The 12508-nt window shown below is 35.4% G+C and overlaps 1 protein-coding gene across 1 annotated transcript in view; it reads right to left on the bottom strand.

Moving 5' to 3' along the window:
* Positions 1 to 3773: 3773 nt before the first annotated feature.
* Positions 3774 to 12508, bottom strand: part of LOC148949418 (nuclear exosome regulator NRDE2) — a 48108-nt gene continuing 39373 nt past the window's right edge. Inside the window, exons 8-11 of the mRNA XM_089092967.1 lie at positions 10255 to 10411; positions 7898 to 8054; positions 5974 to 6173; positions 3774 to 4008 (exon numbers count right to left, since the gene is read on the bottom strand). Of these exons, the coding sequence (XP_088949093.1) occupies positions 3856 to 4008; positions 5974 to 6173; positions 7898 to 8054; positions 10255 to 10411 (667 nt within the window). The 3' untranslated portion in view covers positions 3774 to 3855. The remainder of the gene's footprint in view (positions 4009 to 5973; positions 6174 to 7897; positions 8055 to 10254; positions 10412 to 12508) is intronic.

Below are 12508 nucleotides of genomic sequence, written 5' to 3'. Positions count from 1 at the left end.
AAAATTAAATCTAAAAATGAAAGTTATAAGAAGGCAACTGCTTCCCTCATCTACGAAAATCCTATTTGATTGTATAAAGAAAATACATCTAAGGGAGCCCTTATTCTCGAACTACTGCCATAGCAAAAGTTGTAAAGATCTCTCATATCATAGGCAGCGCAATAGCGCTGCCTAAGTAAATAACGATGTTGACACAATGTATTATTATTTTTTTGTGGGGGGTTCTTGGTTTTAGACCAGGGCACTTCGTATCGAAGGAGTTGTAGAAACTTCGAAAAGGGCTCATTCGATTGGAAATTGGAGTGGCGTGTGCACTTTTTAATAGTCGAAAGTGATTGGAAGGCAACTAAAACCCCTTCCACGCCCACCATTTCCCCAAACATATCGAATCAAAATTTTGAGATAGGCATTTTGCTCAGCGTAGTTGATTTCCAGATAGAAATTATGTTTTTAAGGAGTAAAATGCCCCACCGCCCTCAGAGCATGGGTTCTAAGTTATGCCCTGGGGGCATATAAGGTTTTTTATAGAAACCGTTGTCCAAGAAACTTCAAAAAATACTCGTTCAATTGGAAAATCGAAGGGCTAGTGTTTTTAATAGTCGAAAGTGATTGGAGGGCAACTAGCCCCCCTCTCACGCCCACCTTTTCCCCAAACACATCCAATCAAAATTTTGAGATAGCCATTTTGTTCAACGTAGTTGAAAGTTCTGGAAATTAGGTCTTTAAGGATGACAACCTCCCCCCCCCCCCCACAGCCCTCAGGGCAAGGGTTTTAAATTATGCCCTGGGGGCATATAAGGTTTTTTAGAGAAGGCGTTGTCGTAGAAACTTCAAAAGGTGCTTATTTCATCGGAAATTGAAATGGCTAATGCCCTTTTTAAATTGTTAAAAGTAATTAAGGGACAACTAACACCCATCCGACGCCCACCATTTATCCAAACACATCCAATCAAAATTTTGAGTTCACTCCCCTCACATCCCTCAGGGTAAGTGTTGTAAGTTAAGCCCTGGGGTCATATAAGCTTTTCATTGAAAGCTTTGTCGTAGAAACACGAAAAAGGGCTCATTCGATTGGATATTCAAAGGGCTAGTGACCTTTTTAATAGTTGAAAGTGATTTGAGGGCAACTAAACCCCTTCTCACGCCCACCTTTTCAACAAACATATACAATCAAAATTTTTAGATAGCCATTTTTCTTCAACGTAGTTAAAAGTGTTAGAAGTTAGGTCTTTGAGGATGATAACTCCCTCAGAGCCCTCGGAGCAAGGGTTGTAAGTTATGCCCTGGGGACACATCAGGTTTTTATACATAGTGATGTTGTAGAAACTTCAAAAAGAGCTCAATCGATTGGACATTAAAAGGACTTGTGCCCTTTTTAATCGTCAAAAGTAATTGGAAGATAACTAACACTCCTCTCACACCTACCATTTCCCAAAATATATCCAATCAAAATTTTGAGATAGCCATTTTGTTCAACGTAGTTAAAAGTTTTAGAAATTAGGTCTTTGAGGATGATAAACCCCTCAGAGCATTCGGGAAAAGGGTTGTAAGTTATGCCCTGGGGACATAAAGTTTATATAGATAGTGATTTTGTAGAAACTGCAAAAATGGCTCATTCTATGGGAAATTAGAAGGGTTTTTGCCTTTTTCAATAGTCAAAAGTGATTGGAGGATAACTAACACCCCTCTTACACCTACCATTTCCCCAAACAAATGCAATCAAAATGTTGAGATAGACATTTTGTTCAACTTACTTGAAGATTCTGGAAATTATGTTTTTCAGGATGACGGTCCACCCACAGCCCTCAGGGCAAGGGTTGTCAGTTATGCCATGGGGGCGTATAAGGTTATTTTTATAGAAAGCGTTGTCGTAGAAACTTCAAAAACGAAATCATTCGATTGGAAATTGAAACGGCTAGTGCCCTTTCGAATAGTCAAAAGGGATTGGAGGATAACTAACACCCCTCTTACACCCACCATTTCCCCAAACATCCAATAAAAATTTTGAGATAGCAATTTTCCTCAACGTAGATAAAAGTTCTGGAAATTAAGTCTTTGAGGATGACACCGCGCCCCCCCCCAGCCCTCAGGAAAAGGGTTGTAAGTTTAGCCCTGGTGGCATATAAGTTTTTATTGAAAGCATTGTCGTAGAAACTTCAAAAGGGCTCATTCGATTGGAAATTCAAAGGGCTAGTGCCCTTTTTAATAATCGAAAGTTATTGGAAGGCTTGACATTTTTATAGTAAAGATCGATGTGAGTACAATGTATTATTATCTTTTTCGTTTTTTTTTGTTTTTTTTTATACGAGGGCACTTCGTATCGAAGGAGTTTTCTTAGGAACTTCAAAAATGGCTCATTCGATTGAAAATAGAAAAGGCTAATGCCCTTTTTAATGGTTGAAATTGATTGGAGGGCAACTAGCCTCCTTCCCACCCCCACCTTCCCATTTGCCCATTATATTTAAAAACTAATGTTGCCTTAAGATTAAATCAAAATGCACTGTATTTATGCTAATTCCCAGTAAGGCACCTCAGCAGTGTCCCAAGAATGACTGAGGGTATTATATTCAAACTTTCGGGGATACTTCTGCTCTTAAAATTTTACCGAAGCAAAATAGCGTAAGCGTATCCAAGCTATCAATGAAAGTAAACAGATTTTTTTGGCGAATGGTATCAAGTTTTCTATTTCAAGTCAACTAGAGGAGGCATGAAACTAAATTAAACACTGCTATTTGTGTCCAGATTTCTAAAAGGGTGTATGTTGTTATAAATTTCTGAAATTTTTTCTTCAGTATACAAATAGCACGAGAACTATAAAGTCTTAAAAAAACGAAAAGATCAAAAGAATTATATTCTCTTTCCCTATGCCTTCCTCAAAACCCCAATGCCTTCCAAGGCCAGAAGATAATTTGCACCTTACTGAAAAAATACAAATGAATGTGCATTGTCAGTTTAATATACATATACTGATATTTAGTAATCAAAAGGTTTATATTATTTGATTTACTAAAGTTATAAAAGTAAAAACATTTATATCTTTTCAGTAAAGTGCAAATTATGTTCTGGCCTTGGGAAGGCATAGGGATTTTGAGCCCAACTCGTGTTAATTTCTACTTGTTTTGAGTTTGACTCGGTTATTTATTGTAATTTCTGTTCGTTTTGGGTTTCATTTATTTATCGATGCTGATTTGCAGTTTCACGCTTGGTAGAATATTTGATTTTATTTTTGCTCATTTTTGGTTTAATGGAGTTCTTTACTTTTCTTTGAAAAACTTATTTTGCGGATTTTTTTTTTTTTTTATTAATATTAAATAAAAACACGCTGAAATTAAATATAGAAAAATTGTTCTAACGAAAGTAAGGAGCAACATTAAAGATACAAATGAAAAGAAAATTTCTTAAGGCCCTGTTTAGAAATATGGGATTTTCTTCCAAAGAAATCAAAATCTGCTTGTAGCAAAAATAGAAAATCTTTACAGCCAGAATGTTAATGGAAGGAAGAGCCCCTACATACTATGCAAGATTAAAATAGTTTCGACCAGAGAAATGAATAGAAAACATCTACGTTTTAGATTAGCATGACTATATCTAGAATAAAGCAAATAACGATTTGGTTTCTGACTTCTCAGGCCTCATGATGGAAATGCTTGACGTCAAGGCGATCCCGAACTAAAACTAGAAGGAAAAATGATGAAATAAAACATGGGGTTTATGAGACATATATAGCGTTCTTTAAAATGCATAAAAGCTTTGAATAAGGCAAAAAATACTTCAAATTTTTCATTATTAATATATGCAAACGGTTAAACAGAAAACAAAACTAGTAACTTAAACGAAAAACAAGTAAAATTTACATCAAAGATCTTCTGTTAAGTTTTGATTTGCGTCATCCAAAAGGAGATCCAATTCTTCTAAAGGAATTCTAACTCTCATGTCTTTGTCATTCATTATCTTGTAGAAAAAGCCAAACTTCTCGGGTATCAGGTCTACTGCACATAAAATCAACTCCTTAAAAAAAGTACGTATCAAATATCCAGAAACATTGCAAACGAAAGCGAATGGGAACTCATTAAGGCTTTATTAAATTCGTCTTTAGTAAAAGTGTTCCATTTCGGTCACACTCATAAGATGCGACGTTGCTAACTGAAAACTGATGCGACGTTGCTAACTGGGGAATACTTAAATATTTTCCCCTGGAAATTGAGCAAAGGATAGTAGAATTTTTGGCACCATATTCCCATATGAGAAAAAAAAAACAATAAGCCAATTAATTACCTGAAAACCAGATAATTTACCTGCCCAGTTATGCGAACAGAAATATCCCTTCAGAATAGATTCTGCGGGATATCGTATTCCAGTGCGATTTCCAGATTATATAAATCTCACTTCAATGAACAAAAAAAAAAACACCTACCAGAATGATTGTCAAATCTTAACTAAACATGATCAAGAAAACAGCTTACACTCTAGTAATGCTTTCTTTGGGTTTCAGTAGCGACTTGACTTCTCAAGAGGCGAAGGAAGGGCATTCCTAAATTCTTGTCATTAGTGCACATGTCCGAAGTGGATGTTAGAACCATACCAAAGTTGATGACAAGTCAGACGCTCTTTGTTGTAACTTTCAGGGGTTCTCGATTCAACCAATATTCTGTGGGCGGAGGGGGGAGGGAAGAGGTAGATTTCAGTCGTCAGCCTATTAACAGATAGACAGGCAGAATTCATACAAATCAGGCCAACAGTTACATTTACAGTTTCATATGTGCCTGCTCAATTCAAACTTCGTAAGGGGAGAGGTACTTTGTTGTCATCCGTTACCACCATATTGTGACGAATTAGCAGCCAGGGATTTAGATGGGTATTTAGGCGGTTCAAGTAAAATATGAAAGGTAAAAGAGCATTTGCTCCTAGGAGAAAGTGCCTTATTAGCTTTTAGTTTCTATTTCATTTTTGGTCTAGATGTGTCTTTATATCCGTTAACTAGCCTTACAGCTGATGGTTTACTTCCACGACAAAACATAAACTTAAAACCGGACATATACGTTTTTACCAGAGAGATTTACCAGGATGGTAAATCTATGGTTACAGTTGCTGCCGTGCTCCAAGGGGCTTGGCACTGAAGGCTACTCTTTCACAGCCAGGCGGAGAAATGAGCTAAAGATTAATATAGGTTTCCTCTAAGCGGGCAGAAAATTAGATTTTTTATATTTTTTTTTTTTAAATGAGTTGAATTCAACTGTAAATGGTTTTTATCTGTCTAACCTCATTTTAAGGGGGCGTCATGAATTTTCTGATAAAAAGGCAGATTTTCCTTATCACAAATTTATGAGTAAAATCTATCAATGACAGGGACTAATATTTGAGACTCTTTTATCACAAATAAAACAGTCCCAGTACCAAATGATACCCAATGAAATTTATAGGAAGATCTCATCAGACACTAAATATTAACTCTATAAACGTTATTCAATATTTTAAAAGAATGAGAAGGAGACTAATAAAAAAAAAAAACCTATTCGAAAATTTATGTTAAATTTTAAAAAGATATCGGCGGAAATATTTTCACAGCTTTCCTAGATTTCCTTATTTTGTACTGCTAAACTACTACTAAAAACAACTCATCACAGCCCTTAACCGCCTGAGAAAAATCCAATTAGGAACAATTTCCTCACCTCAGTCTTCTTGAAACTTTACTCTTTGCTCCTTCTCATAAGCTTACCACTTCCTTTAAATCTTGTCCCATAACCTATCATTCTCCCAATTTGAGAATGTGTTGCTTTTCGTTCAGATCCAGGATATACCTCCACATATGAAAGTCAATAAAAGCGTATCAGCATATACCCCTCAGAAAAGGAAATATATAAAAGATAACTTAAAACAGAGAACTAAACACAGACAGCTAAATGCATAAGCCTAAAACAAGAATCCCATTAGTAGCAATATGTAGCTTACTTGAACATTAAAGTGTCAACATACCTTTGAAAAAGGAGATTCTCTCAAAGCCTGGTAGGCAGCACTTTCCAGCTCCTTTTTGAATCCCATTCGTGACAGAAATTTAAGGTACATAAGCCATAGCAAGACATTTCTCTGACACGGCATTTTGTCATGCAAAACTGAACTCAAAAAATTTCTTGTCTTGAACATAAATCCGTCAATTTCTTTTTGAGAAGAGATGCCTATTGGGCAAAATATAAATACAGTACTTAAGTAATGAACTCTTTTTTCTTTAATCACTTGCGCTACTATCCTAGTCAATACTAAGCCTTAAAGTAAAAAATTGTAGAACAGTGTTTTTAAACGTTATTGGCGCATCAACACAATAAACTGATATATTGCAGGATCAATTTCCTTGTACTCCTGCAACGTGCGGGAGTACAAGGAGAGTGACCTCAACTGATGTCGACAACAAACAGTATTTGGAAGCGGTAAGAGTGAAAACAAGTTGGCCTCAAAAAAAAAAAAAAAAAAAAAAAAAAAAAAAAAAAAAAAAAAAAAAAAACACCATCTACCAGTACTGAGAACAATCATAAAATCCTGATCTTTGCCCAGTAGTATAACCAGTAAACCAGTTCATGGTCCAGGTTCTTTATGTGAATCTTTCATTGCATGCATTTTTACTTTTTAATTTAGCTAGGTAACGTCACAATGTCTATCGTGCTAGCAGTTTACAATTCAAGTACGGAAATATTCAAGCCCGAAAGGCCTTTTTCTTAGCTCTTTCCTATTTTCTTTGGCGAGAAAATAAAATTCAGGAGCACTTATTCTATACATTTTATTTTCAAAACTAGCAAAACCATAGACTTGAAACTCAGGTTTGGCCAGTTTCATGACATTTTCTCTTTCTTCAACTAGACCTATTTGTTTTCAAATTTGTGATATAACTACCGTCGCTATATCTGCAATAATTTTAACGATTCCACTATTACTTTATGCTGTAAATCGCAAAAAAATAGATTTGTATGTTTTAATGTGGAGGGACAATCTTAAAAAAAAAGAAAAAAAAAGGCGACAAATCATACTTTTTATTTCAAATAGGGCAACTTTTTAGGGGGAGGTGGGGGGGGGGGTCTTAGATTCAAGTGATAGCTTTTATTTAATTTCTGAAGTTTCGTTTACCATTCAGTAATGCATAGCAATAAAATATTTCAAGCTGCTCCTAAAAAGAAAAAGATGAAAAAACAAACACAATAAAAGAGATCTATAAGTAGACCTACTAAGGAAAAGGGTCTTACATTGCATGATGTGCCAACCTAAGGAATATCCTAACCATATCTGAAATAGAAGGTGGATCATCCTCCTCCGGCAATGATCCAAAGAGTCCCCCGAGAAAACTGGAAAATGACGTCCTAAAAGTAGTTTTGTGTCTTGGAACCCAAGCCACTCACCCTCCACTTATGGTCAGACCTGTTTAAACTTATAATTTCAAGTATACTCATCCAATCACTCCCATATGAAAACTGTAAGGAGAATCTTACCCCGTTGAAAAAATTTATAGAAAGGACACTAAAACGCACGAAAATATCGGTATGTGGACAAATTATATTAGGCTTTATACAGTTATGTATACTGCAGGATAAATTACTTTTATGCCCCCCCCCCCAAAAAAAGAAATTTTTATCCTTTACCTAAAGATGTGAACTATAAACACTTTTGCTCACATCATTTACCAGAAAAGGAAAAAGTATAATCGGCAAACAGAAGCTGTTCTTTACCGTTTTTTTTTACACTTTTCAATTTTATATTTTACTATTTACAACTATAAATCTTAGTTTTCAATGTCAGGATATTTCTAAAAAACATTAGGTAAAATCCAACATTTTGAAATGTCAACTACATAAACTCATCAAATAACAAGTATAGTTAAAAAATCACAACAATGACCTGATTAATATAAACTTACCAACATCACACCATAGATCTTTTTCTCCTTCTTTCAAAATATCATCAATGAACTGGTACGACAAAGCAAGAGCAAAGACGAGATATTCACAATTGTTTTTTTCTCGAATCTGGTTAGCGGCAGCAACACACAATCGCCGTGAGCCTCGGGACAATTGCTAGAAAAAAAAGTTTTTAAACAATGCTTCGGCTACGACGAACATAAATTGTAAGAGATCGATTTCTTTTTAAAACTAAATAAAATATTTGTTTATGTTACTTGCCAGAGAGTCAAGCTTTCGGATGCACATGCCATACTATCTACGTTTATTCGTGTTTTCTTTTTGTTTGTTTTTTTATCTGAAGAACTCAACGAGACTGAACCAAAAATAGAAGAAGCAGGGCTGTAACAACGTAAGGGCCCGACAGATACTGGAAGACCAACAAGCCTCTGGGCTTCATAAGTCAGGCTAATTTTACATTTTACACAAGATTAAGGCAAATCACATGAGCCAAATGCACTCCCTATTCTGGAGCCCCACAGTACCTACTTGTACTTACAACAGGACAAGGCATTTCCCGCCTCATCTGGAATTCAGATGTTTCGTGCGAATTTGTTTAACCGTAGTCTCCCCAGACTCACGGCATGACAGTACTATAAGCTCCACGGTGCCATAAAGACAGCCGTGGGACGAAGAAAGAAATTGTTAAAATGTACTTATATCATCTAGGTTGCAAATACGTATTTTTTTCTAACATTGCTGTTCATAATTTTTTTTTTTTGTCAAAACAATCTCAGCCAATGTCGTAGTTACTGACTATAGGAAAAGTATTCAAGTCTATATACAAGGTTCATTTTTTTAGTTTCATTCCATAATCAATCTTGTCTCGTACAAAAATGAACGATTTTTCATGGATTAAACTGAAAACAATAACAATGAATGATGATGGATTCAGCTAACTGTGAACGTGACAATTATAGGACAGAGAAATTCCGTTGCCACATATAAACTGTCATATGTCTCCCAAGAATGACAGTTGAGATTTCGGTATCACCTTCTTTCATTACTCTTGGCTTATCAGTTCCGTTCTGTTCATTGCTTCCACTATCCCCAAAATTTTGGGAATTTCCCCGAAAATCTCGCAAAAACGGAGCGGACAAAACGCTTGGGCCTAGAAGCGTCAGGGCTTTAAATCTGGACCTGGCTACATAACAACATAGCTATACCATACGCAAGCATAAGAGGAGAAACGAAATCTGGAGGAAGAATTTGCATCAGAAATGAAGGTAGATAACAGAAAAAAAGAAGAAAAAGGGTCAGTGCAAGAACATGCTGATTGACTACATTTACGTAAATATTCTATTCAAAAGATTGGCTATTACATTGCCAGATCGTCATTTTAGATACATGTTTTGTTTCATGTCATAGCCGTATTTACAGTGAGTTTTAGTATTTTTACTCTTTTTTTTACCGCTTTTTGCTCTGAACCCCAAAGAACCTATTTAGCTAAAAAGGCTAAGCAAAACATTCTCAAGACAATTTATTTTCCATTTTCGAAAGACATTTTCTGCTTTAAACATCAAAATGATCGTGTTGAATTATTTGCAGTAAAGTTCATTTAACATTTTGCTCTTTGGAATAAGTCTATTATTTCTACAGCGTAAGCAGCAAAACAAAACTGCCATCTAAATGCTATTAATTATTTTTTTTGAATTTTTAGATACCTTGTTGTCCTTTGTTACCTCTTTATTCAATTTCTTGCAAGGAATACATTGCAGCTTGAGCAGCAAATAAATGAGAATTAGGCCCCGACGGCATTTTTTAGACTCATTACGAGTGTGGTTACTCTACATACCAATGAAAGGATTTTAATAAAATTAGAATCAAGCTTAACCTTCACTATCACACGACATCAGCTTAATTTTTGTCAAGGAGGGGGGGGGGGTAAAATAAAAAAAAAATGGTTTCAGTAGTAAATTTTGTTACATATTTGGAAGACACATTTTGCGTCTATTTATTCTTCCAGAGGGGAAGAGAGGGATAGAAACATTTTGTATCTATTCGGTCTTCCAGAAGGGAGTGGGACTCCCTGGGGGGAGGAGGTAGGAGAAAGAGCGTTTTCTACATTCGAAATATAGAACATTATAAGATTCCTGTTCATAAAAACTAGACAATTAGGGTTATTCTACAAAAATGAGGTGATTAAAAAGAAGACCAGAGGCTGGCCAGCTCCAGGTGCCAAGCAATGAAGCAATAAGACTTTTCTTTAAATGACAAGTGGGACTAGGCTTCCCATTTTCTCTATTATCTTTCAGGTTTTAATTTCGGAATATTAAAAGAATTGTTGTAAATTATAAAGAATTGTAACCTAACCTACCTGATATTCTAGAAAACTAGTTACAACCGATGGCGAGCATGGGAATTTTTCCATCAGGTACACAATTAAGCTTGCAAGTGCTGGATACGCTCCTATCTCATTTCTACTTACTGAGGCTGAACCTAGTTGCAGCACAATGGAATTAAAGCCTTCACACCTATAAATTAGAAAGAGAATCCCAACAATTAATGTTCTAAAATTTTGAACATTACTTTAAAAAGGCAATTTTTTTATCACTGATAGATGACTAATATTATCTTTCAGATATTACCATGGTTTTTATATTATTGTAAGATCCACACAGCGCACTCCACACTATTCAGATAAAAAATTAATAGTTATGAAAGATCCTTCTATTGGGTCTTGTCCCACTAGAAGTTGTAGAATTTATGTTCTAAAATTTTGAACATTACGTTAAAAAGGAAATTTTTTTATTACTGATAAATGACTAATGTTACCAGACTAATATTACCATGGTTTTTATATTTTTGTAAGATCCACACAGCACATTTCACACTATTCAGATAACAAATTAATAGTTATGAAAGATCCTTCTAGTGGGTCTTATCCCGCTAGTAGTTTTAGAATTTATGTTCTAAAATTTTGAACATTACTTTAAAAAGGAATTTTTTTTATTACTGATAGATGACTAATATTATCTTTCAGATATTACCATGGTTTTTATATTATTGTAAGATCCACACAGCACACTTCACACTATTCAGATAACAAATCAATAGTTATGAAAGATCCTTCTATTGGGTCTTGTCCCACTAGAAGTTTTAGAATTTATGTTCTAAAATTTTGAACATAACGTTAAAAAGGACATTTTATATTACTGATAGGTGACTAATGTTATCTGACAAATATTACCATGGTTTTTATATTTTTGTAACATCCACACAGCACATTTCACACTATTCAAATAACAAATTGATAGTTATGAAAGATCCTTCTAGTTTGTCTTATCCCACTAGAAGATTTAGAATTTATGTTCTAAAATTTTGAACATAACTTAAAAAAGGAATTTTTTTTTATTACTGATAGATGACTAATGTAACCTGTCTAATATTACCAAGGTTTTTAAATTATTGTAAGATCCCCACAACGCACTGCACACTATTCAGATAACAAATTAATCATAGGCAGCGCGATAGCGCTGCCTAAGTAAAGAACGATACGGGCACAATGTGGTGTTTTTTGTTTTTTTTTTCTCCACACCCGGGCACTTCGTATCGAAGGAGTTGTTTATAAACTTCGAAAGGGGCTCATTCGATTGGAAATTGGAGTCTCTTTTTAATAGACGAAAGTGATTGGAGGGAAATTGGCCCCCCCCCCCCACGCCCATCATTCCCCCAAACACATCTAATCAAAATTTTGAGATAGCCATTTTGTTCAGCGTAGTTGATTTCAAGATAGAAAATATATGTTTAAGAAGGCCACTACCCACTACTTTCGGGGCAAAGGTTTTAGTTTATGCCCTGGGGGCATATAAGGTGTTTATTGAAAGCTTTTTCGTAGTAAGTTCAACACAGGCTAATTCGATTAGAAATTCAAAGGGCTAGTGCCCTTTTTCATAGTCGAAAGTGATTCGATGGAAAATAGCCCCCCCCCACGCCTATCATTCCCCCAAACACATCCAATCAAAATTTTGAGATAGCCATTTTGTTCAAGATAGTTGATTTCCACATAGAAAATATGTTTTTGAGGACGACACTCCCCCACAACCCTCAGGGCAAGGGTTTTAAGTTATGCCCTGGGGGCATATAAGGTTTTTATAGAAGGCGTTGTCGTAGAAACTTCAAAAAGGCTCATTTGGTTTAAAATTCAAAGGGCTAGTGCCCTTTTTAATAGTCAAAAGTGATTAGTGATATTTTTTGTTGTTGTTGTTATTTAACCCAGGGCACTTCGTATCGAAGGAGTTGTCGTGGGAACTTCGAACAGGGCTCATTCGATTGAGAATAGAAAGGGCTGATGCCCTTTTTAATAGTCGAAAGTAATTGGAGGGCAACTAATCCCCTTTCCACTCCTACCCTCCCACGCCCATCCTCCCATTTGCCCCTTTTGTTTAAACACTAAATGTTTCCTTAAGATTAAATCAAACTGCACTGTGTTAATGTTAATACCCAATGAGACATCTCAGCAGTATCTCAAGAAAGACTGAGAATATTATTTTCAAATTTTTGGGGCTACTTCTGCTCTTAAAATTTTTCCAAATCAAAATAGCGTAAGTGTATCCAAGCTATCAAAGAAA

Source organism: Artemia sp. Qi Xiang Cuo, chromosome 8 (assembly GCF_049724085.1).
Source record: "Artemia sp. Qi Xiang Cuo chromosome 8, ASM4972408v1, whole genome shotgun sequence".
In the NCBI taxonomy this organism is placed as follows: domain Eukaryota; kingdom Metazoa; phylum Arthropoda; class Branchiopoda; order Anostraca; family Artemiidae; genus Artemia; species Artemia sp. Qi Xiang Cuo.
Note: the sequence above shows the minus strand (reverse complement) of the source record. Positions and strands in the feature narration are given on the sequence as shown.